General features: G+C 37.1%; 1 protein-coding gene across 8 annotated transcripts in view; it reads right to left on the reverse strand.

Annotated features, from left to right (window-relative positions):
• CDKAL1 (CDKAL1 threonylcarbamoyladenosine tRNA methylthiotransferase) overlaps positions 1–27,110 on the reverse strand; it is a 662,780-nt gene that overhangs the window by 587,459 nt on the left and 48,211 nt on the right. Inside the window, exon 2 of one of the 8 annotated variants that reach the window (XM_077886101.1) lies at positions 18,406–18,521. The exons of the other annotated variants lie outside the window; for them this stretch is intronic. Coding sequence (XP_077742227.1) covers positions 18,406–18,486 — 81 coding nt within the window. The 5' untranslated portion in view covers positions 18,487–18,521. The remainder of the gene's footprint in view (positions 1–18,405; positions 18,522–27,110) is intronic. 8 annotated transcript variants of the gene reach the window in all.

Below are 27,110 nucleotides of genomic sequence, written 5' to 3' on the forward strand. Positions count from 1 at the left end.
ATGCATTTAAAGATATGTAACATTTTTATTTAGAAACACATGTGGCCATTTCAAGTAAACAAGTATGGGCATTTCAACAAATACAGTGTTGGAATAATAGGGAAAATGCAAAACCCAGGTGAGACAGGCTGCTTGCTCCATATTTCCCTTTTTCTGTTAGTTTGGTAACCAGAAGAAATTGATCATCTAAGAACTATTTTCAGTTCAGTTTCTGCTCTTTCCTGATGAAAGAAATATTTGTCTATTACCTTCAGAAAAAGCAACTACAAACACACAACCTATGCATGGGTGAGGTATCAAGAGTATCTGCTTGGGAGTCAATATCCCAAGCATTATCCCCACTTACTTCCTACCACTGACCCTAAGCAAGCTACCTAAACCCTACAAGCCTCAAAACCTTCATCTTTGGGGCACCTGGTGGCTCAGTCGGTTAAGTGTCTGCCTTCAGGTCAGGTCATGATCTTAGGGTCCTGGGATCAAGCCCCAAGGCAAAGGCAAACCCCCTGCCAGGGGATGGGGTGGGGTCCCTGCTCAGTGGGGAGTCCACTTCTCCCTCTGTTCCTCCCTGCTACCCCTGATCCTGTTCTCTCTGAAATAAATAAAATCTTTAAAAAAAACAAAACAAAACAAAAAAACAAAACAAAAAAAAACTTCATCTCTAAGATTAATACCATTCACCAGGAGGACAAGAGAAAATAGTATATGTAAAGCACCGGCACAGAGTAAGGCAAAAAGAAGCCAAATAAATAAAACCTAACTTCATAAAACTCACACAAACAGCCAGAACATATTTTAAAACCTCGGTGGGAGACACACAGCTCTTTTTTGCCCAGAACTGAAACAGTCTATGAAAAGTTTCATGAAAGTTAACTTTCTTTCCCATTTCATATCTAACTTTTTTGTAGCATTTTAGGATCAGCTCCTTCAAACTGATAAAATTTTCCAACATACCCTAAGCAGACCTCAAATCAATAGGTAATAAACACAGAAATATATCCTTATGACAAGACCTTAGGAACATTGTGCTTTAAAGTTTCCCTTTTGATTCTTTGCTTTTCTCATTCTACATTTATTTACAAATGATCCTTTGGTGCTCAGATAAACTACACCCAGACTTCTCTATTACCTTCTTGAAATTCTACACATCCAGCTTCTCTGTGTATACAAACCTACAGAGGCAATCAGGTCAACCTTATCTGCTTTCTCTCTTCTCTGTGTTCTACAGCTTATAAGGAAAAAGTCTGGAAAGATACAATCTCCAACAAAAATTATCTTGTCATGATAAAGTGGTTATAAATTACTAAAAAACCAGCTCCCATTATGCAGAAAGCTTTCCTTTTAACTTTCTAAATAATCAACATAGGGATTTTTTTTATTTAATCTTAGCCTATTAAATGTTACATGAATATGTTATCTAAAACATAATACTAAAAGCCCCCACCTGAAGGGACGCCTGGGTGGCTCAGCAGTTGAGCATCTGCCTTCAGCTCAGGGTGTGATCTCAAGTCTGGGGATCAAGCCCACATCAGGCTCCTTGTGAGGAGCCCACTTCTCCCTCTATGTCTCTGCCTCCCTGTGTCTCTCATGAATAAATAAATAAAATCTTTAAAAAAAAAAAAAACCCACAGTTTTTAAGACACTGAATGTCACACAATGAAGGACATTGACCCCCGAGAGGGAGCATGCAAATCAGGTGGGCTCCAGCTTACTGCCTTGAAAGAGTTTCCAGTCTGAGTTATATGAACAAGACAGTCCAAAGGACTCCACAATGAGAAGACCAGAGTCAAGAGTTCGGGTAACCAAGATTTGCTATAGTCTGCAGGATGGAGTACTGGAGAGAAGCAAGCTACACAGCAAAAGAATTCCAGAGATCTGCAGAGGTTGCTCTTGAAATTTTGTCTGAGTCCTGATCAAGGCATAGTGAGAAAGCTTCCCAAAGGTAGGGAAAGAATGATGTCAGAAGAATGAAGGTAACAGTGTGCAAAGCTCACTCAGGGCTGGAAGTAATGTTTGTTCTCTCCAGTCATGCGGGAAAATAGGATCCATGGGAATACTGGGTAAGGTACACAGAAGGGTCTTGCCTTGGCAGCAGCCTTGACTGAGCATGGTTTTACTCAGATTCAAAAAATCAAGCTACATCCCAGAACAAATATGAAGAATATTTACAGGGATACAAAATTATCCAGCAAGGTAATACTTACAATGTCAAACATCCAATCAGAAGTTATTGGGCATATAAAAACTAAGGAAAATAAAAATCCCCATAATGCAGAGAAAATCAGTAAATCAAAACGGACCCAGAATTAATACAGACATTGGCATTAGAAGACAAACAGATTTAAAAATTAGAACTACATTACATATGTTCAAAAAATTAAGCATAGACCTGAATGAAAGATTAAAAAGAAGAAGAAGAAGAAGAAGAAGAAGAAGAAGAAGAAGAAGAAGAAGAAGCAGCAGCAGCAGCAGCAGCACTAGAGATTAAACTCAGCTGCTCTGGGTTCTTCACCTGGCAACCTGACCCTAACCTTTACTATTCAAAGATTTGAGTCATTAATCATTCTGCCCTTTTGAGGTGCTGTAGGTTCCCACTAACTTTTAGTACTGGGAATGGAAGTATTAAAAGGTAGCCCAGAAAACCTCCTGAATTCCAGATTTTGTCTCCTTGACTCCACTGTGTAACAGTAACCCAATTTCCCCCCTTAGTAATCAGCGAGTAAATTAGCCTCTTCTTTTGCCTATTAGTTCAGGGATACAAAGACCCCAAAATGGCCAAGTTGCAGTCTCATCTTCCAATTCAATGTAGCCATTGTTGTTTCCCCTAGTGGAAACATCCACCCCTTGGCAACTAAGATCTCCAAACCAGCAGAACCCAGTATTCCCAGGACAGGTAGCAAAAGTTCTACAAATGATTATTAAGTATAATAGTGAGAAAACCACTCTCACTTCTAACCCTTGATTCCCACAACCATAAATTCTCACTATGAGAGAGACAGCACCTTGTAATTCAAAGTATATCCTACATCTTGCAAAACAGAACCGCATCCTTTCATGATATTGTCTCTCAACTGGTGCTGTAACTGAAATAATGAGTTATCAATTCCACCTTTCAATTAAGCTGGCCACTTTCAGGGAACAGGATACACGGCACATGACAAGACCAGTTAATTCCAAGGACATAAGCCCATTCTACACCTTTCTTGCTGTGGAATCATTCCCTGAGCAAAACAATACAGAATGCCAGGACAGTGGATAAAGTATTCTGCGAATACACAGATGGTGGTGCTAGCAAAAGCATTATAGGTAAAGAAAGCAAATTTATATGAAGAATATGTGGCTATTCCAGTGAGGATAAATCTTTGCCTGCTCTATAATGGAAGAGGTCCACTGTAGTCAACTATCAACAAATAATTGACTGGTTCCCTTGAAGAATGGTACTGCATCAGGGACTCAATTTTGAACTCTCGGTTGTCAGATTAGACACTTAGCAACAGCATTAACCAGGTGAACCTTGTTAAGAGAAAGGCCATACTGCTGAACCATGGACTCCCCATCCTGCCAACACAGCCACTTTCTCATGAGCCCATTGAGCAACCCCTAAAGTGGCTACAGAAAGAGACTGACATTCACAAAGCACATCATTTTGCCCACCTCATTAGCAAAAGTTTCCTTTGCAGTAGATGCCCTTTAATGAGCATTCACAAGGGACACAATCTTCACAGTTTGTGAATATTTAGAGTGGTCCATTCACACACCTTTTCTCTACTCTTCCTTATCACCCATCTTCAGATCCTTTTCCTTCCACATCCCTGACCATCCAGACAAAACATTACCAACAACTCATTAATCAATGTAGATCTGTATCTCTGGTGCATCTACTAAAAATATAGTAGGAAAAAAAAAAAGCCCACATTGTTCAAAGTTCTGCCCACTAGATGGACTTTCCTTCATCACTGTCATTCATGGTTAGTCTCAAGTGGTGCTTTGGCGCTGCAATGTTTGCTTTTGAGTGGTACCAGCATGTCATACAGACTCATTTGTAAATCAGGCTCAAGTTTTTTTCTTCTTTGCTCAACTGGTCATAAGGAACTCCCAGGAGGCCATAGGCATGGTCTGAAGGAAACAATGAAACAAAAGCTGGTCTCAAAGGTTTCTGAGCCACCTGCTCGTATAACCTAGCTATACCTTCCAGACCTACCCAAGTTTAGCCTGTTATAACTATAACTATCTCCATTTGATAATAGAGTCTGCTGTTCAATCCCACTCAATGGCAAAATGGGTCAGACAACACCTAATTCATGAGAGGAAGCTCAAGCCACATGGTCACCTGACTTCTCACAATTGAGTACTCAGTCTCTAACGAGGCCCCCCATACAAGCCAGGAGCTGTTTCTCAAAAGAAAAATCATTACCTGCAGAAGAGGACATAGATTTGCATCAAATTCCTTGAGGTCTGCACTGTGACTCTCTTATTGGTACTTGCCAGAGGCAAATAATAGAGAGAAGGAGGAAAAAGTAGGAGGTGAAAAAGTCATAGAATACCACCTTTGCTCACAATATCCTCCTTGTTTCTAAAGGCAATGGAAACAGATGGATGCCACTCCCTAAATCTACACACCTCTGAGATTTAATCAGTATGTCAAGGCTATAGTCCCAAATAATAAAGGAGACCCAGAGAAAAGATTATCAGTGAGTTTTTCTTCCTTGCCCTGAGAAACTGGATGTGACAATTTCCTTCATATTAGAAAATAATATAATGAATTCGGTTAAAAGGAAGTGGAAACCAAGATGAGTAAGAAGAACTAAATGTCTCACTGTTCAAAACCAGCCCAGGTAACTGAGATCCCAGAGTAATGACAGAACAAGCAGGTGAAGCTGCAGAATCAGTAATTTCTAGAGAATCCCGGAGGAAGAATATGAAAACACAAGAGGTAGGCATATATTCCAATTTTCCAAATTAAGGTAAATTGTGTAACTTGCCCATGTGCTATCAATCCTCAAAGGACTATAATTACACCATTTAAAATACGGTTTAAGACCACTACAGAAAGAAATCACTAACCAATGGGGCAAAGTCTGAAATCCTAAGGACCAAATAACAGCAAGGCTAACTTCAATTCTTCCTAAGAGTTCGAAGACCTTCCTGAATGAACTCTACCACATGAAGGAGCCTACCCCTCTCAGAAGCTAGAGGAAATCCAATAAGCTAACCTTCCATATTATAATTGAAAAGAAAAATTTTTTATAAAGAGTTAAAATCCAGTGGTCCCAGGGTGTTAAGAGTTGAAAAGGGCTTTATGATTTGTTCAAATACCTTCCTTTATATGCTGAATGACATACCATGGGGAAGCTGAATGGGATATGATACTTCAAATCTGTGCTCCCATACTCAATAGGTATGTATTTTTAACACACTTCACCTCTCTAAGACTTAGCTTTTGCAACCACAAAATAGTATAATAATGCTATATCGACTTCATTGCTCTTGAGAATTACATGTAAAGTATACACGCCTCTTATAAAGCAAGCCCTCACAGTTATGTTAGCTACTATTAACTGTCAGTGGCCTTGTCTGCAGCAGAACACTGTGAAACACATTTGCATTAGGTTTTCCCACCTCCTTTCTCAATAATACCTAATCATCCAGTAACCCAGTAAAAATTCTGTATAAGCAATAAACACAGGAGGATAGTGTAGAAAAAGGTGCTGGGCTGAATAACTGGGTTCAATAACTTGGCACAAGGCGAAGGTACCCCATTCTATGTAGGCCTCAGTTTTGTTAGCTATAAGACATGATTATGTTAAATGTTATCAAGAGTTTTTCCTTCCATCATAATTCCAGAATGCAATGCATGTTAAATTTTGAAGGTCTGCATTATCAGTATGCTAGTACTTGATCCTCTCATATTTTTGTTCACATCATCTTCTTCATCCCCATCTACTCACTACCAGATCGCTACCAGAGGAGAAGCTCTGAGAGAGCCCTGATCTCTTATTCTCTAAGGACAAATTTAAATCAACTCAAAATTTATTTTCCTTCCATTCCTTCAACTTAAAAATTTATTCACCACTTACTCTTCTCCTTCCAAAATGATCTTTTATTAAAACTTAATAAAAACTTCCTATCCTCAAACATTAATTTACCTAAAAGAAAAAATAAGCATCATTATGATCTTTATCATGGACTCCCAAGCAGTGCTATCCCAAGTGACCAATGACACTGGGCTAATCTCCGTTAACTCAAAATTAAACAAGATGCCACCATTTGTATTTAATTGTGTGTTTCGCTCTTTCTCAGTGGTACTGAGAATTTTAGAATCATATACAAAGCATTTATCAGTAACACTGATTTTCTCAGTAATCTGACCAAAGTGTGGGCCACAGGGAGAACAATGCAGAAAGAAAACTGAAAATTTAGCAATGCCATCCAAGGGAAATTGCCAGTTCCCTCAGGGGATCCAGGATCAATGGGACTAAGGAGATGACTGTTTTATCTTTCAGCACACCAAAGAATTTGGGAATGAAGAAATATGCCAGGTGTCAGAGAGGAATACCTTATACTTTATATAACACACATCCTAATCTAATATTGTACATAAAGTGAATTTTACAAATCTCATAATTTAAAATACACTAAGAGTGCTTGCTAGCCAAACATAATTTATAAATACTGTTTAAAAATATATACTCCTTCTCCAGGGTTTTGGTTTTTGTTGTGTTTTGTTTTGTTTTTGTACATCACTAGATTTACTCAAGGCAACCAAAACTTTATAAATAAAATCAAAAAAATAAATAAATAAATAAATAAATAAATAAAATCAAACATCTTGAGTATCATCTAATTACCATCTTATTAAAATCTTATTCTAAAAGGAATAGACTATTCTACTGATAAAAGGAGAAAAATTTTAATAGAAATTGTATTATTTAAGAACTGATGTTTGTTCAGTTACCACCCTGAAAGGGGTATCATCCTGACATCCTAACAAAGAATAATGACTTCATTGAAACAGATAGAATCAAACTATTCAAATACAGAGGCCTAGTAAATGGCCTAATCCCCTTACCAATATACTGACAGAGGTTTAACCACAGATGGAGAAAACAAGAGATGTGATTTTCCTCCACTTTTGCAAATCTAAGGCAATCAACGTTCTAAGTAATCAACCTTTGTAAATACCCAAGAACTTCATCTGAAAAGCAGATGTGTACCTGCACACTGCCCCCAGTAAAGTATTACACATACATACCCACACTGTACTTAATAAAAAGAATCACCTTCTCCAAACAACAAATTAAAAAAAAAAAAAAAAAAAAGACCAAATAATTGGCAAGTTACCAATTAAGGCCAGAAAAGAAAGCCTACAATAAAACAAGAACCAACATGCAATGAATAAAAATCATTGTAATTTCTTTCAAAATCACCAAATAAATCACAAGCCACAAGCTCCTCCTGAATGATGTGCCTACCAAGAATGAGATTCATATAGAGAGAATTTGATACAGCACAGCTGCTAGGATTTTAAATACGCTATCCACCATTTCCAGTATGAAAAGGCAAATTGTCAGACATGTTTGACATTCTGACATGATACCGCAGTTAATTTCTAGAAAAGATTATCAGTATACCAAATGCGCTTAGATTAATTTTCACCATGACAGTGAGACTTGCACATACTACATAAGGAGTTAACATTTGCTCACTATACCTTAAGCTATCAAGACCAATTTTATGCAAATTCTCATCAACTGTAAATGGAGTTAGGTTAATAATCATAGGTGTCGATTCAATATGCAAATTAGATTTAAATACCTAAAACAGAGTTATCCTGAGAACATCACCTGTCACAGAACCTTTTTATTTGGTACACACTATAATCTTTCATATCCACAGCATTTGAACTCTTAACAATATACAAAGCTAAATGAGCCAAGTCATTATGCAAATTTTACCAGAAACTCCTTTGAGAAACACAAATAAAAAATACAGGTGGTAGTATTTGTATAAAGCACCCAGTGTTTGCATGAGTGAGTACGTTTGCATAGGATGGGTCAAACAGAAACAATTCCAGAAAAGGTAGGTCTTCTCCAGGAACTTTCTCTTCTGAAAATGAAGCAAAATGTACACTCAACTGGAAATAACAGGAAGGGAGGGGTACACGTAACTGAATGAACTGATTTCCAAGTGCAAAAACACTGTGACTTTGTTCTTTCCAAGTTCTTAACTAATATCTAAGATTTACTATCTATTACCTTATTATCTCTGGACTTCTACTTCTTAAAATGTAATAAAGGAAAAATTTTTAAAATAAAATGTAATAAAGGAGAGAAAATAAAGATATATAGTTGTATTTGTTTGCATTTTTACAAACTATGGAATGATACACAAGAAACTAGTAAACGTTTGTACCTAATGGGGGTAGAGGAACCAAGCAAGTAAGGTATTCAGATAGAAACAAAACTGCCTATAATCTTTTTAGATTCTGGGACTTTAAGCCATGTGAAGATATAACCCATCCTAAAGATCAAATTAATAAAAACGTAAATAAAATAATGTGAAAATAAACTACAATAGCAGAAAAGACTTTTTTAATTAACTACAGATGGAATTTTTAAAAATTTTTTATTTATTCATAGAGACAGGGAGAGAGACAGAGAGAGAGGCAGAGACACAGTCAGAGGGAGAAGGAGGATCCATGCAGGGAGCCTGACGTGGGACTCGTTCCCGGGTCTCCAAAATCAGGCCCTGGGCCCAAGGCAGCACTAAACCGCTGAGCCACCCGGCCGCCCCAGATGGAATTTTAATATTCCAACAGACTACAATCAAATTGAAGCAGACTAAAAAGCACTGAGTATATTTTATCATTATAGTTTTATAACAATAAAAAAAACTCACTAAATTCTTATGTTATATACAGACCCTGAGAGTGTGAAAGTAGAAACGCCAATGTTTAAGTATATGAAAAATAAACGTCTCCTTTCATCTTCCTGAGGCTGAAATCGTATAGCCTGTAGTAAATCTAATTACCTTGACTCTTAGTGCTAAAAACTAATTAATTATTAAGAGTTGATAAAATTAGCTATCTGAAATGTTTAGTGGGACTCCAGCTTCATATGTATATTTTAATGAACACAATAGACACTTTGCAGTAGACTGTCATTTATGAATTTAAAACATGTGTCTATGCTCATGACAGGAGGTCATGTCATTAATGACTTGCTTTAGCAAGATGTGTCAGACATGTAACACATGCTGTACTTAATGTAAAAGTTCAAATATATTCTCTCTTCAAAAATGGCTCTATCCTATTTTTCTGTCATCACTACACAGCCTTCAAAATCAATATTAGGCTCAGTTAGCTGAGGTTTCAGTTTAGAAACACTTTTGCCTTTTGGGACAAAGAAAATCAGTATGTGACATTAGCAAAAGCAAATTTATTACAAAACCAGCCCACAGCACAGCCTTCCCTAGATTCCAAATTATGCGAATGCTTTTGGTTACTATGCCCATTATAAATATAAGAATTTAAAGAAATGCAACTTCATCTTTCCAATGATGCCTCTGAAGTTCTTCGAATCCATTAATGCCTGCACAGCATTCTGTGGCCCCCATACCATCAGTCTAAAATAGAAGACCTGCAATTGCTATTACAAGTACTACCACGTCTACACCATGACTCCAGGTACCATAACAACCTCACAACAGATATTAATGGACAGAGAGAAGGGAATAACAGACAGGAGATAAAGAAGAAAGAAAATGTTGGCTCAGCACTTACATCCTTTTTTAACACTCAGTGGTGGGACTCTAATGATCCCCACCATGTCTCTCTCAGCCTGCAATTAAGAGACATTTGTTTCAATCATGTCTAAAGCCCCAGAATCCCAAAAGAGTTCCTCCTTTTAGAAACTCTCTAGATATCCACTCAGCAGATACAGTTAAATACTATAACGTTAAAGGAAAAAGGAAAACAGGTATCAGGAAGGATTTTCAAGAGAAAAAAATATAAAAACTACCACTGTGATTAGTAAAGTTATGGCACCCCACCTACACTGCCTGATAGCAGGCCATTTACATATCCTATCTCTAATCCTCAAGATGACTTTATTAGGTACCACATTACATAGCCTTCATTATGAAGATGAAAAATCAGACTTCAAGTCAAGTAAGCTGGGAGAGTCACTCAACTAGGAAACAATAAAGCAGGCATTCAAACACAGACCTATCTGTTGATACTAACAAAGCAACATTAATACAACAGCTGTAGCAGCTGGCTCCTAGTATTATACTAAGTTTTTTCTCAGTACACTTCTCTAAGTATCTTAAATATTTTCATTTAAATTCATCTCTTATTCATAATAACTGTATAGAATAGCTACTCTTATCCTACTTTACAGATGAGAAAACTGGGTATAGAGGAGGTAAACAATATCCTCAAGGTCACACAGAAAGTAATGAAGTGGCTTTTGCACTTAAAGCAGCCTGAAATCATCACATACCCCCTTACCTGCTCTCCTGTAACACTTTGCTAATGCTTAAAAAAAAGCAACACAATTCTACAGTAAATAACTCTCCGGAACCTGAAAACATAAATTAGGACTTATTCTTACTATTTTGTTGAGAGAAAAACCACCTAATACAATAATTAAGAGAGTATTTTTCGTGGTATATTCTTTTCCTGAAATTCAATCCTGCTGATGTCAATTAGGAGGCCCCTGCTTTCTGAGAGGCAAGGAATGAATAACTGTCTAATCAAACAAGAAATATTGCAGGATCCTAGAATGTTCCATGAGAATACCCACCAAAGGAAACCTGAGAAACAGTAATTATTAATCACAGAATTAAAGGAACAAAAACTCTACTTATAAAGTTAGGCCTTTCACTGGCTTTCAGTAAGAGTTTCGACTACATCTAAAATCAAATAGAAGGCAACCCGAAACTGCTACTCCCTAGTGTCAATATATGTGTGTGTACAATATTAAGTATAAAGGAGAAAACACTAAAGCCATCAATGAAGTAAAAGCCCATCATAAATATGCAAAAGACTGTGATACATGTAATTTATTGGCTCTGATGCTATCTAGCCTGAACATTCGTAGTATGTGAATCTGATAACAAAAGGTGAAGTAAATTTCTTAACATAGCAGAGCAGGTACACAGGGAGACAAAATGACCACCGATAATTTCACACAGGACAACCTGAATGAAGAAAGTAACAAGATACTTTCTTTCTGTGGTGATATTTTTAATATTATTGCCTGATCCAAGACTTTGATTCACTAAAGCTGCAAAAGTCCAAAACTTCAAGATTTCAAACTTTTCATTTTAAAACTTAAATATCCTTTAAAACAAAAATAGATAGTTGCTAACCTATACTCAAGACATCTTGATTAATTTAAGCTTCCTAGTCTAGTCAAGGAAAATAACAGGTCATTCTTAGGACTATTATATCCACAAGAAGCAGCAATAAAATGTAAAATAAATGAAAATATTTTAAAAAGAGATCTCCTTCCACCCCCCAACAACTATCTTAGTAAAAAGCAGAGCTTGAAAACAATAAACAAAACTCGAAGTACAATTTTACTAATTTTGCCTCTGAACTTTTGAATGACTGCCAAAAAGACCTAAGTAAAAGGGGGGGAAATTTAATAAAAAAAAAAAACCGCCTCTGAGCCACTGAAAGTAGAAGTGCTAGAGGGAAAAACTGAAATAGAAAGAAAACTTCAAAGAGATTCTGTAATCGAAGATGCCTTATTCTTGACTGCCTCATCTAGGAGATTAAAGAAGATTTTTAAAGCTGTTCCATGGACATAGAGATCAAACATTTATAAATGTTTATAATTTTACAAGTCCTAAATTCAAAGGTGGGCTCAAAGAAATAAGAGTAACACAGGCAGCTAGGAGGAAAGATGAATTTTCTTGGATGAGGGAGGGATGTAGAAGGTGGCTTTGAAGAATACAGTCTGTGGGTTGTAGAAAATAAAGAGTATTTTTGAAAAGCTCATTCCTCACCCACAATACCTAAATGAACAACAACATGTAATGAAAAGGGAACTAAGGTCCAATGTCAAATCTGTTTCTAATGGATTTTAACAGCATTAAACTCATCAGGTATTCACAGCATACCTATTCTGTAGCAGTCCAAAAGTATCATATAATCCTAGTGCTTCTCTTTCAAAATGAAAATCTCAACAATTCAGATTCGTAATTTTCGCAAGTTTAAGGACAATTAATGAATTTTATTGTCTCAGCTTTCTGCAGAACTCCCATGCCATAATGAGAAACAGAGGAGGGAAGTAGAAAAGAAAATTTGGGGCACCTGGGTGGTTCAGTTTGCCTTTGGATCCCTGCTCAACAGGGAGTCTGCTCCTCCCTCTGCCGCTCCAGCTCCCTACACCACTCATTCTCTCGTTCTATCTCTCTCAAAATAAATAAATAAGATCTTTTTCAAAAGGAAAGAAAATTCAATCCCTATCAACAAAAACCTGCTGATGGAAACAGACACATTTCTACTGATACATTTTTCGCCTATCAATCTCTTCATTATTAAAATAATTAAATATGCCACTTAAAATGCTAGAAGAAATAAAGCTGTCCTTGAAACTTTTACCACTTTACTCTAGTTCCAGTCAGCAGATACTACTATATTATCATATACAGTACCCGAGTTCCCTGAAGGAAGTGAGAGCATCCTGTTCATCTTATTTGTATCACCAGTGCCCAGCATAGGGCCCACACAACAGAACTCATGTACTAAATGCCAGCATCATTTAAAATAAAGTAAAAATAAAAATAAAGTCACATAATTTTAATCCTTTGACTAAAATTAGACACATATCTATTGCTTAAGGCCTAATTTCAACTTCATTGCCTCCATGAAATTGTTCCCAAGTCCTGAGGCTGAAGGCATTACTAATTCCTCTGTAACTCCAGGAAGCCTTCATTCATACACCAACAAAGTATATATACCACCTTGATATCTTGACTCTAATTACTATTCATTAACTAAATATTGACTGAGTGCCCACTACAGGCTGGGCAAGTGTCCTAAGCTCCAGGGCTATAAGAGTATCACTGTATAAGGCCCCTGCTCTCCTGGAACATCCATTCTCATGGGGAAGAAGCAGATCATGACCAAATAAATACATCAGGTGATGATCAGAAAGTAAAGGACATTGGAGACAGAAAGTGAGGGGACGTACTATTTTATATAGGGTGCTCAGAGAAGGACTCTCTGATAAGGTCACATTTGAGCAAAGATCTGCAATAAGGGAACACAACAAGTGGATAGATACCCTGGAGGAAGAACATTCCAGGCATAGGAATGGGATGTGTGAGCACATGCTTGGGTATGTTCAAAGAACAGCAAGAAAATTAGGGTAAGAGTGGTAGCAGAAGATGAAGTCAGAGACACAAGAGGGGTTGCACTTATCTAACACCTCTTGTGGCACAATAAAAACTTTGGCTTTCACTCATGTAGCTATTTATATTTAAATTAATTAAAATTAAATAAAATTTAAAACTCAGTCACCTCCTTGGCACTAACTGGATTTTAAGTGCTGAACAGCCATATGTGGTCATAGCTACCGTAGCAGTACTAAACAGAACATTTCCACCACTGCAGAGAATTCTATTGGATAGCACTGTGAAATCTGAGCAGTAGTGTGAAATAATCTGGTTTAGGTATTCAAGGAATCTGACTGCCTTGTAGAAAACAGATTTGGGGCGAGGGTGGGGGGGTGGGGGGGTGGTGTGCAGGGAGCAGAAAGATAAATCAGGCATCTATTATAATCTAGGCAAGATGATGCTGAATTAGACCAAGGTGGTGGCCTAAATGGAAGTGATAAAAATAACAAGACTCCAAATAGGTCTCAAAGGTGGAGCCAGCAGGATTTGCTGATTCAACGTGGGACATGATAACAAGAGTAGTTATCCTTGATTCCAAAATTTTTGCCCCATGCAACTCATAGGACATAGATTCCTTCTACTGAAATAGGAAAACTACAGTGGCAGATCTGTGGGGGAGATTAGGACTTTTAGACATGTTAAATAGATATGCCTATTAAGATTCAAATTCAGATGATATATAGGCAGAGAGTCCAAGGTTCAAAGGAGAGATCTGATTTAGAAATATATATTTGGGTAGTGTCTGCATACAGAGAGCGCTTCAAAGTTATGTAACTCCATAAAATTCCAAATTGGTAAACGTAGAGAAATAACACAAAGAAATGCCCTGAGGGCTCTAACATTTAGATATCATAATAATTAGCAGAAACCAGCAAAAATGATGGAAGGAGCAGCCAGTGAAATCAGAAAAGAACTAATAATCAAGAGGAACTTGTGTCTAGGAAGCCCATTAAAGGTATTTCAAGAAGGAAAGAGTTATCTCCTATGTCAAATGTTAGGAGATGAAGACTATATGGCCTCAGAAGTGACAGCTGCACTTGGCCACACAGAGGTCACTGGTGAACTTGGCAAGAGCAATTTTAGTAAAGGTACCTGATTGGACTAAATTGAGAACAGAAGGGGAAGCAGCAAACATAAACAACTGTCTACAAGGAGCTGTGATACAAAAAGGAAGAAAGAAATGTCAAAGTTGGAGAAGAATATGGTGTCAAGGAAAGGAAGGAAACTGTTTTAAGATCAGGTGTATCATAGTATATTTGGTGACAGGAATGACCCAGTAGAAACAGAAGATCATCTAACAGAGAAAGGAGAACTCCTGCAGGAACAATGTCCTGGAACACAGGTGACAGAGCTGGTCTCAGGGGCGTAGACCACTCAAGTACAGTGAAGAGACTACAAGTGCTTCATGAAACTAATTCATACAGGCAGGTGGATGTGGTATTGGGAATGTATGGGTATTCTCCTCCAAAGGTTTTTTTTGTTTTTTTTTTTTTTTAGATTTTATTTATTTATTCATGAGAGGGGGCGGGGCAGAGACACAGGCAGAGGGAGAAGCAGGCTCCATGCCTGGAGCCTGACGTGGAACTTGATCCTGGGACTCCAGGATCATGCCCTGGGCCAAAGGCAGGCGCTGAACTGCTGAGCCACCCAGGGATCCCCTCTTCCAGTGGTTCTAAAGAGCTTCACTGGACTGACAGCTTTTCAAATATGAGCTGTGTTTGGGGCATCTTTGTGTATCTAGCACTAGCAAGCTGGCACACGTTAAATCATTTAAGAGTCCCACTGAACAAATAAATATATTCTCAGAACTACCGAACTACCCAGGGACCTCAGTGTAAGCCTTGACATGAGCAGGACTTACTAGTCAGTTCCGTGCTGTAGACGCTCAACATTACACAGAAGAAAAGGCATCACAGCTCTCACCAATCACAGCCCATTCATCCCCAGTCCCCACCCAATGCCACTCTTCTTGGATGGGGTGGGAAAGATGTGTCCATTTCCAGCCTGCGAGTACAGAAAATGCTTCCTGCTCATTGGATTAAAGTCCCCAAATGGCAACTATCCACTTTGATTTTGACCGACCCCCTCAGACACTAGTCTACTTACTTGGAACAGACCAACTGGTTCTACTCTTTCTTGGAAAATAACTGAGTTCCTTTTTAAGTATACTACAGAGTACCTTCCTCCCTGTGATCAAACCCAACTCTTGTTTGGTATTTCATTCCTAGCCTCCCAGATTACAGACACTACAGACTCCTATTTACAAAAGCCTTTAGAAATTGTAAGGATTTTTAAAATAAAAATGAGACTAGAAACTAAATATACAAAATGTAATTCAATTTCCTGAGTCCCATTCTAAGAGTAAAGATACTGAAAACAAATCAAATGTGAAATATGAGTACTAACATTAAAAAAAAAAAAAAAAAAAAAAACAGCAGACACTGCCAACATTACTGATATTCATTAAAGGGACAAAGTCATATCCTCTAATCCGGAATACATCTGGGCTGTTTCCTATACTTACTTTCCTAGCTTAAAGTAGTATTTTTAATAAAATACATTTAGGCTTATTAAATCTGTTAAAATTTGACAAAGATGAAAAAAAAATCCTTAGTCTCTCAAATATTTTGTGAGTAACCAAAATTGTTCAAAAGAACCATTCTCTGCAACAAGCATGCTGAAACTAATGGAGAGGAGAGCTTTTTCTAACAAAAGTGTCTGATTAGATAAGATAATGCAATACATCTATTATATCTATTGTAACAATACCATTCACATCACTATAGCTAAGACTCTTAGCATTTCCATTATAAAAACCTGTTTTTCAACTCTGCCACCTGCCAGCCATTAAAAAAAAAATTGCTCTCCCATAGCATTCAAGTGTTGATCCTGAAAACATTTCTACCACCACTCCTGCTAAATGTTTTTGTTCTTTAGATTATCATGCAAATAATTTTAAAAGTGTATTTTGTCTTTCCACAATTACATAGGTTTGATATCAAATATTAAAGTTTGATCTGCAAGAAAGAATCACGGAAACATTCATTCCAGAAATACATCAATCTGTCCTGGAGGTCAATCTGGTAGACTCAGCCATTGGGACATTAGTCTCACACCCTGAATTAGTTACAGATATTTACGATTCTGAAGACATCAATAGTGATAAACATTCTTCATCTGACTAAAAGGGGGAAAAATCTAACAAGATAATATGAAACAGAGAAACATGAAAATGAAGAAATAGGTTAAAAAAAAAAGCTAAATTAATGGCAAGGAAAAGCAATATGCAAAGGTGACTATATACAAAGAGAAAAAATTGGCTAAAGTACCACTTATCTATTCTCCCTGAGACGTGTTAGCTAGCTACTAAACAAATGCTCAAATCTAAGGCACAGTTTATTTTCCCCAAAAAAATTATCCCTCAGGAAAGATGGAACTGTTTTATGTTTCTTCTTTTTTTTTTTTTTAAGGTTTTATTTAATAATTCATGAGAGACACACAGAGAGAGAGAGAGAGGGGCAGAGACACAGGCTGAGGGAAAGGGAGAAGCAGGCTCCATGCAGGGAGCCCAACGCAGGACCGACCCGATCCGGGACTCCAGGATCACGCCCTGGGCCGAAGGCAGGCACCAAACAGCTGGAGCCACCCAGGGATCCCGTTTTATACTTCTAATAAAATCCATGCAAAGATCTTTCTTATTACCAAGAGCTCTTTCTTTTACTCTCTCCATTCCTTTATATTGCATAACAGACTATCACTTGGAGAAGACATTACCCTGAGCAACAGGATCTCTGGAAGCCTAGAGAAGTAACTAGGATCAGTAAAAACAGCTGCAGCGAGACTTAACCCTGATTTAACTCCTAGGGCTATAACCTCACACTGGCAAGTATTGAATTTCATTGTAACAAGCTTTTCAAAGATTAATTTTTTTAAAAGCATTATAATAAATGGTTACTCTGTAGACATCAGCATATATGCTTCCACAGGAGGAAAGACAAAACCAACTGTTCTTTAATTATAAGAATAGGAGCCTGGGAGAAATTTCTAGAGACCACATGATAGATAGATTCTAAATATGCTGAATTCCAAAAAGCCAAATGGAAATCAAGTCTAGAAAACTGTGTCAGACTGGTCAAAACCTGATTCTAGAGAAGAAAAGCCAGAAAAGAAAGTAACAACTTTAAAATTATTCCATATAATGCAATTTTAACTATGCAAATATAACGACTAAATATAAGGATATTTGACAATTTCATTTGACAATTTCACCTTCATCCCTAACGTTTATATATTCCAGTTAATCAAAACAGTTCATTTAATCTTCTCATTAGAAAAATATGCCATCATCTTATATTGGCATCATCCATGTTTTGCCACCTACAATAATTGAAAAAAGAACAAGGACCAAATCTTTCCATTTTTAAAATTATTTCTTTCAGCCCATAGCACTGTATCTCAGATGAGTTGAATAGTTAGGCAACATGTTAATATTTACTTCACATACCTGAATAAATCTCTGTAAAATGTCTTGTGAAAGAAAAAGATAACTTTGTGGGTCAGATACATAAAGAAAATACTTCCTCTCCAAAAAGTAATTGTGAATTTGCTATGTTCATTTTTGAAAATATACTTATCTGCATATCTGTATGCACATGTTTTTAAAGGAGGTGTGGAGGTGGGAACTGGACTTTCCAAACCCAGGGTCTGAAAGACAGCTCTGCTGTATTTTTCCAAAAGGATTTAGTATTCATTTTTGAAAACCATGCTTAATCCTTAGCATGAAGTTAATATATGTGAACATTCAGAATAATGCCTACCACACAGTAAAAGTTAAGTACGTTTTAGATATTACCATGAATTGCTAAGCCAAAACCTAAGGTGTTAAGGTTGTAACATTATTTATGGACTTGTACTTTATTGCAAAAAGCAAAACCTGCAATTGCATGATATTTATTATAAATCACAGATATGTAAAAATACCAAATATGGAGATCATACTTTAACGATTACCACAGGCACTTTGTATTGGCTGTAAATCTCCCGCTGCTCAATTCTGAAGGTTGCTAAAGCATCCATCATTAATGACTGTCACAGTACTTGGATCTCTTTAATTTCTACATTTCATAGGAACAGCATTAAAAAATAAAGGTTAATGAAGTTGCAATAAATTAAGAATTTCATTTAGCATGTAAATTTTTTCAAATATTTACCTAAACTCTTAACAACAGGAATTATATTTGGTTTGCCCAAAACATTAGCTTAACACCCTTCAGAGTCTCAAAAGTATGAATGCTTTATAAAAATGAAGACTAGATAGGCTCCTGGGTGGCTCAGTGGGTTAAGCATCTCCCTTCGGCTCTGGTCATCTCAGGGTCCTAGGATGTTGGGCTCCCTGCTCAGTGGGGAGTCTGCTTCTCCCTCTCCCTTTGCCTACCACTCCCCTTGAAGCTCTGTCAATAAATAAATAAAATATTTTTTAAAAAGAATTAAGAAGAGAGCTTCAGCTCTGTGTCCTGCAGAACATCAAACTCCGTATCCTCCACATGGTAAGTATATACTAAACAGGTTCTAAAAAGGGGTTCCTTATGAAATTCAAAGAATCATAAGGCTTCTTACTAAATCAAATACAGACAGCATATCTTATGAATTAGTATGAAAAATCACTCCTTTATCAGAGAAATATATATTTAAAGCAACCTTCACCAATGAGAGGATATATGGCACCTTTGCTAAGTTAAATATGCAATAACCCATTTTTTTCAAATTACAGTAAAGCATGGTAAAATGGAAGTCTGAGTTAAAAAAACAAGGGTGTATGACAATAACCGCATTCAAGGGGTTTCTTTTCCCCCATAACATCCACCATCCCAAGTTCGTGGGAAGCAAAATGACCTAATGTATCAAGGATTGATCTAGGCTATGGAGGCTGAGCTACAAAAATACCTCGGGTTTTCCTGGAAATTTTAATAATGTATTTTAAGATGAAAAAAGTAAACGGCAGAAATAGTGTCAGCAAAACCAACTTAATCATGAGTTAAGAAGAGAGACACAGAGTGACAGAGCACAGCAATAAAAGGAAGAATACTGCCCAAGATTACTGTCCAGAATGTTTAACCCATAGCTAGGAAAAGTGACCACCATTAATAGCCTACATTATAGCCTGGAGAGGGGAGTAAATAACATAAAGGAACTTTATCTTTAAAGACCAAATAGAAGTAAACAGTAACCTTTCCATAAAAGACAAGAGAGCAAAGTAACCCTGAAAGCCCAACTCCAGGGAAGAAATTCCACAGGCCTGCATGGACCAGGAGTGTTGACAACAGTGCCCCCTTAACATGGTAATGGATGCATCTCGAGGCCTCTCCAAATTCATTAGTATTGAAAAGTAGAAGAGACATGAGTGAACCTCTGCTAGGTTCACTCACTAACCAAATGATTACAATTTATACTCCAGCCTTCTGACAGCCAATGCCTACATACGTTATTTTTATTAATTATCATAACCCCACTACTATATGAAACTGATACTCTCATGACAAACTACTAAATGTCACGGACTTTCTGGGTACTCAAAAATAACTGAAACCCCAAATTCTGAATTCACAAATGTCAAGGACTTAGTACATGTGTGTCTAATCTTTGAGTACAAGGACCCCACATGGTGATAGAATACTTTCAGTTGCCAAGGACTAAGACAACACATACTACATTCCTTGTAATAAACCTTGTGGGTCTCCCACCGTTGGGGCCTGCTGAGAAGCATCGATCCACTGTACATACAGGCTTGAATAAGCACAGTGTTGGTTGCATGATTAGCTTTGTGGAGGCTTAAAGTACTCACTCTATTATGGTACAGATGCCAAATGTAGAGTCCCTTCCTAAATATCTTCCCCAGCACCAAATAATTAATAATAATAATAATAATAATAATAATAATAATAATAAAGAACTATGCAATGTCAAGACCGACTTCATGAACATGTCAATTATAAAACTAAGCTCCGTTATTACATATGTTTTGGTATCATCAGTCCCTATTAGCCCTACCAAAACTCATCCAGCATCATCACAAGGATCAAGAAAAAGTCAGGAATGTGGTTAGGGATGGGAGTGTGGCACACAGGATAGTGGGGAAAGCTCTGAAACCAGACTGCCTGGGTAGGAATCCCAGCTCCACTTTTCTACCTATGCAGCTTTGGTCCAGTCCTATAATCTCTGAGTACCTCATAGCCTCATATGCAAAACACAGACCCAAAAGAAAAAAATTGTGCTTTGCAGAGTTAGGAGAATTAACAGATGTGAAGCAGTTAGGAGTGTCTGCCACATAGTAGGCATTACATAGGCACCAGCAAAACAAATCTACACATAAAAATTCAAAGCTGGACTGATATAATCTGAACAAAGTACAAAGAAGGGCACCACATTATTATAAGGATCTCTGAAAAAGTTAACATGATTTCCTACATACAAAGACTTTCTTTGCAGCCAGTGTGAGGGGAATTTGAACGGCCTGAACGGCTTTTCCTACCCGGTGCATCTTTTCCATTGCCATTCCACTTTTAGGTCCTCAATACTTGCCATAAACAGTGCTTTGGCCCGAGGAAAACAATTAGAATTTCACAACACAAGACAGTTTCTTTGGGCAAAGATCAAGTCCTTCATCAGACGTCAAGACTTTCACCAAGTATGTCTTCCACAGAGAACTGAGGAAACAGATACTGGAGGAAAGAAACGAAGATAATGCGCAGGCCCAGCCCTCAGCACAGGGGCTGTCGCTCCATAAAGATGAGTTCTTGTCATGAATTCTATTAACAAAACTCCTGAAAAGGCACTCCTCAATTTCTCAGCTTTAAGGTAAAAATAAACTTGTCTTTGGTTGCTAACGTATACACCTTTGTTGGAAGCAAATGAAACTTATACATGCAACAACATCAATGGATCTCAAATACATGAAAGTGAAAGAATCCAGAGACAAAAGGGGACACGGCATGTGACACTAGTTACAGGACATCCACAAATAAGAGGCAGCAGACTCAGAAAGTGGCCACTGGCAGAGGGGAAAGGGAAGGGGGCACTGATGGGAAAGAGGTACAAGAAGATGGAAATATTCTCCGTCTCCTCCAGGGGGTGGTACACAGATGAGTACAATGGGGGGAAAATTCACTGAACTGAATGCTTAGGACCTCTACATTTCACTGCATATAAATCACGCCTGAATCTTTTAAAACTTTAAACAGCAAATATATATGTATATGCTCTCAGTAATTTCAAGTAAGGATGTTACACATGGTGATTAAGGAGAAGAAAGATTAGAATAACTGCCTGAGAAATATGGAGCCAAAGACTTCCAAATTATGGCCTAGGGAGGATAAGCATATGTATTTATTCTTTCTATTAAAACTACACCTAAAAACAAACCCTGTTTCCCATCCACCCTTTTTACTGCATCTCAGCATCTCCTTTTCTTGCGCTCATCCCAGGAATCTGTAGTCTCCACTTACATCACGATACCAACAGAGTTAACAAAAAGGAGGACTATGAATGCTCAATCAAAACAGCAATGTTTTTATTAAAGAGACCAGCAGCTGTGTGAGCAGGGACTTGTAAATGCATCTGTTCTACAGGATTTTATGTTTAATTCAATTTGCTCAAACGGGAGCAGCAAGCCCCTGTAACTATGGGCTAGACAAGGAAATAGTCTTGCTCAACAGAATCCTACACTGAAATGGGGATCGTCAGAAAAGAACTGTCCCTATTCATTATTTCACTTATTCACGCCACAAGCACTTACTGAGCACCTATTTCCATCCTAGCCATTGTGCGCTGTGTTGGGAACACAAAGTTGACGCACAGCCTGGTAGAGGTGGCAGACATCTGAACAGATGGTTACGACACACTGGCAGGTTCAATAATACACATGGGCCCGCGGTGCTACTATGAAACCAGAGGGGAGGAAGAGATTTCCTTTGAAGGCTGAAGCTTTTCTGGAGTAAACAGGCAGAAAGGGAGAATGAAAATTGTCTCCCACCTATTCCTCACTCCGTACAAAGGGAGCTTCAGCCATATCCATAATGTTTAGTGTCTGAATTCAGGTAGGGGCTGTGTAGCTTTTCCTTATCTTATTCCTTTGGTCCCTTTCTCTAGCAAATAATTCAGAAAAAAAATTTTTTTAATGCAGTGCACCACATACTGTGTGCAGCCTTTGGAAACCTCTACCACCACCAGGTCCTTCTCCCACAACAGAGAGCTTAAAATTGCCAGGTTAGCTCATCAGAAATGAAGATAAATGGGAAGAGACAGGCTTACAAGTTCTCTTTGTGATCACTAAGGATAAGGCCTGGGCAGGCACGAGGAGGTGGACCCAAGATACCAAATATACTGTGAGATAAAAAATGATACAAAATGGTTATGTAAAACATATTCCAACTTCATTTTAAACACACAGGAAAAAAATCAGAATACAGCTTTGCCACAGAAACAAATAGTTTATCACAAACAACTAACTCCATTCATTCTGATCCCTATTCTTTCAACAAACATTTACTGAGCACTTGTTCCATGCCACATATAGACAGAGACACGAAAGTGGCTGCCTCCAAACTTCCTACAGCCACATGGGAGGAGTCAGATGAGCCAACCTCTGGGGTACAGCTGACAGCCCCGATGACAAGGACTGGAATGGATGCACCACACGCCCTGCAAACAGGCCATGCAGGGAAACTGCAAGCACTAAGCTTTGCAACGTGTACCATCCTCACGGCTCACGCCAACAAAACTTGGAAATTTTGCAAAATACATGCGGGGAAAGAAGTAAAACATATTTTGAAAAAAAAAATTATTAAAAAATTTATTGTACTCCCTAATACCTGATCTCAACAAGTATGAAATTTTCAGTACTTATGATACATCAATTGTTCTGTTCAAATCAAATCGACCCTTGAACAATGTAGAAATTAAGGGTGCAGAACCCCCAACCCTTGCACATTTGAAAATCCGCATTTACCTTCTGACTCCCCAAAACATAGCTACTAAGCCTACTTTAAAAGACTTATCAATAACACGGTCAACTAACACATATTTTGTGATCTACTGTATTCTTACTATAGAGTAAATGAGAGAAAAGGTTATTAAGAAAATATACTTACAGTGCTGTACGGTACTTATCAAAAAAATTCTGAGCACAAGCAGACCTGCACAGTTCAAACCCATGTTGATCAACAACTAACTACAATCACATCATCTCAATAGCACCTTCTAATAGGGGAAAAAGCCAACAAAATTCTGGAGCTCATTTAAAGTTCAAAGTGCTAGTACAGTACCAAAATAATGCAATAACACTGCCTTAAGCCAAGATGACTGAAGGGAAAGTGCTAGAACCTCAAAACAAAGGTGGACTTCTCATGACTGAAGCAACAGTGTGATACATTCACATGCACCATGTCACCCAGGTTCTTATTATTATTATACTGGTGCTAAACAATCACTCTTCAGAAATCAGTTTTTTGAAATCTTTATTTTTCCACCTTAAAAAACTGTTTAATATAAAATATATTCTAATATAAAATGAATTTTATATGTATATATACACACATCATATATGTAGCTAAGTGAATTTAAGTTACTTTTCGGATCAATTTTTTTTAATTGACTTTCTTCTCCTTTCTGCAATCCTGCTATAATCCAATATGCTGTAAGAACAGCAGTGCTGCTTACACACTTCTCGCACTTGAGAGTTTAAAGGTAAGGGACAAGACAGATTTGTGATGTTTTGATAGAGTGCGTTGCCATGGAAATGACTAGCTTGTTCCTTATGAAGCACCATGACCTCATTGCAAATGAAAAAGGAAAAGGATGATTTCCGAGGATTCAACTGAGAGAAAAATTAATAGCTAGAAAAAAAAATTTTTAACTAAAGAGACAATCTGGAATATACTGCAATGTCAAGTGCTATACTGACATATTTTCAAAGAACTTTTAAAGTTCAACCTTCAAAACAGGAACCCTATAATAAAAAAAAAAGTATAATATTAACATGAAGATAAACCATTTAAATAACATGGACCTGTGGTTTCTAAATACATACATGACAGCATCAATCCTGACAGACTGTGAGCAAAATCCTATGACTTTCTGTGGCTACATTATAAAATTAAATCCACATCAGACTTTTTCCTTCCTAAAAGCAGCCTGCTTTTCTCTTTCAATCTCTCTCTCTCTCTCTCTCTTTTTTTTTTTTTCTGGTGCCCCTGTTTATACAGCTTATCCCTTATCACACTGACAAGACTGGGAACCACAGCAGATGGTCCCCCCAGACATAATTCTAACAGGTTTTTTGTGCAAACAAAAGATAAAGAAGGCTACAGCAATGATTTACTGATATCTAAAGTTGAAACTGACAAAACACAAACTGCTTTTTTCTTACTGTTTGAACTGTTTATCCTTTAAACTACCAAGACAGATATGGCCAAAATTAAATATGATTTCAAAACTACAAAACCAAATACCCAGTTTTAACAGCCATTAAGTTTTGTCTTTGAGTTACCAAAATGTCTTAAATCACATGTTTTTTAAACACTACCCACCATTCCCTTTGTACCACCAAAAGAGGAAAATATTTGTAAATTTCTGTCTTATAAATCCTACTTAGTTGCTATGTTGTGAAATAAACTACTCATCTGGATTTTTCTTAAGCAAGGAAAATGCATTTGAATTAAAAACTTGAAAATATTTTCCCCAAGAAAAACTAACTGAAGAATGAATTAACTGAACCAAATCTGGAATCTCGGTTGTAGGGCTAAAATGTATCCTATTTCAAAATAACCCACCAATTGAATATAACTCAAAACCAAATGGAAAATGTCCCCCAAATTACTTATCCTTCAAGATTAAAGAATGTTTACACACCATAAAACAGAAGCTCCCTCAAGACAATCTAATTGCAAAGAGCACTATGTTTATGGTATACCTGAAAATCCAACAAGAGCCCCAAACGATAATATATAATGAAACTGACAAGCATCTGAAATAAACTACCCAGACATCAAGCAAAAATATACCAGACAGACCCACAGGGCTCTTTTAATGTAGGTCATGATTGTCAGACCATAGCAAAAACATGGTGACCCTTGATAAAAATTAACCTTGATTATATGTAATCATGCACATATTTTGCTCTCAGTAACCAGCCCTCTGAACTAAGTCCATAAAACTGCAAGAAATGGAGGTCACAGTCTGCTGTGCATTGCTTTTCACCAAAGAAAATTTCTGCTCCGTCATATTTCTATCAATGGAGGTACAGGGACAGCTTCCATCAAAATAGCCCAAGACCTCTGAGGACTCCACAGTAACTCTTACTTTCCAAGAGGCACTTATTTTATAGTGTGTTTGTACAGATGTACAGATGACTTTATAAAAACCTACATGTGTACACATGCCAGCTAAACTCCTTGATCTTTCTAGAGGTATAATATGGCTGGTTTTTGTGGAAGAATTATAAAAGCAAGCAAATTAGAATCAGATCACAAATCGCTGGCCTAACCATATAATTTCTTACATATTTCTCTTTTTATAGAAATAATTCACAAAGTTTCTGCCTGGGGGAGAGGTGGTGTTAAAATGCTGATTTTCTAATTAATCCAAGCTAATATAAGCTTTTATGAAACCTTGCAGGGGGACAGAAATTTCCCGTGCAGAACAAAAATGAGTATGTTCATATGCTATAGACACAGCTAATTAATTCAGGTAGTGACAACATAACACTAATCAAGCCTGCATTGTAAATTTGAAAGTATGAGCCAGCTAGTTACACTGCCTTCCATAGCCACAAAACAGATATTTAATTTTGCCAACCAGTCATCACACAGGAGAACTGAAAATAGGATCGAGTGAGAGGCTATGCTCAAATCAGTGTAAATCCATTACTACTAGAAGAGCGGTAGGTCACAAAGTTCACCTCTATAGGGCATACATCATTCAGTGGAAACAATAGATGTTCTCTGTACAATGTTTCCAAATCCAATCTAAATCTACTGTACCATGGGGAAAGCACAGATTTTTCTGGTGTTACGGATATCCAAGATTTAGGAAACTATAAATGTATTAAGTATAATCCAACAGTTGTTATCTGATGGCCTATATCCTAAACCAAATATTATATTTATTTCTGAACAGAAAATAAATTCTATCAGACACAGAAGGAATCTAATTTTGATTTTTTATCGTAAAAGTATGGTATTTACAATAATGCTGAGACAAAATATAAAGCATCATACTGACTTAAGAGATATACTTTAAACATGTATTTTCAACACATATTAGGTTCAGCCACATCTGCCATCTTTTCAGAAAACAGAAAACTCCCTAGCTGAAATATGTTAATAAATATAAATTGAGATCTTTCTCTGGAATTAAACTGTAAAACTGTTATGAAAACTGGCTTGTAATACATAGCAACAATAGCATACTATTCTCAATATGGTCACTATACATAATAGTCTCAATATATCAATAACCAACATTGACAAGCAAGGTAAAATAATCACTGAAATCCACAATGGAAATTTTCAATCTGAAAAAGCAGATCTAACATACTTTTTTAAAAAGGCAAACAGGAAATGTATAACAATGAGTTGTGCAACATGGTCCTTAAAATCCTGAACTCACTAAATGTCATCATATTAGTAGGAGACTCTGGCTAAAAGCTA

The sequence above is a fragment of the Canis aureus genome, chromosome 37, assembly GCF_053574225.1.
Source record: "Canis aureus isolate CA01 chromosome 37, VMU_Caureus_v.1.0, whole genome shotgun sequence".
In the NCBI taxonomy this organism is placed as follows: Eukaryota; Metazoa; Chordata; class Mammalia; order Carnivora; family Canidae; genus Canis; species Canis aureus.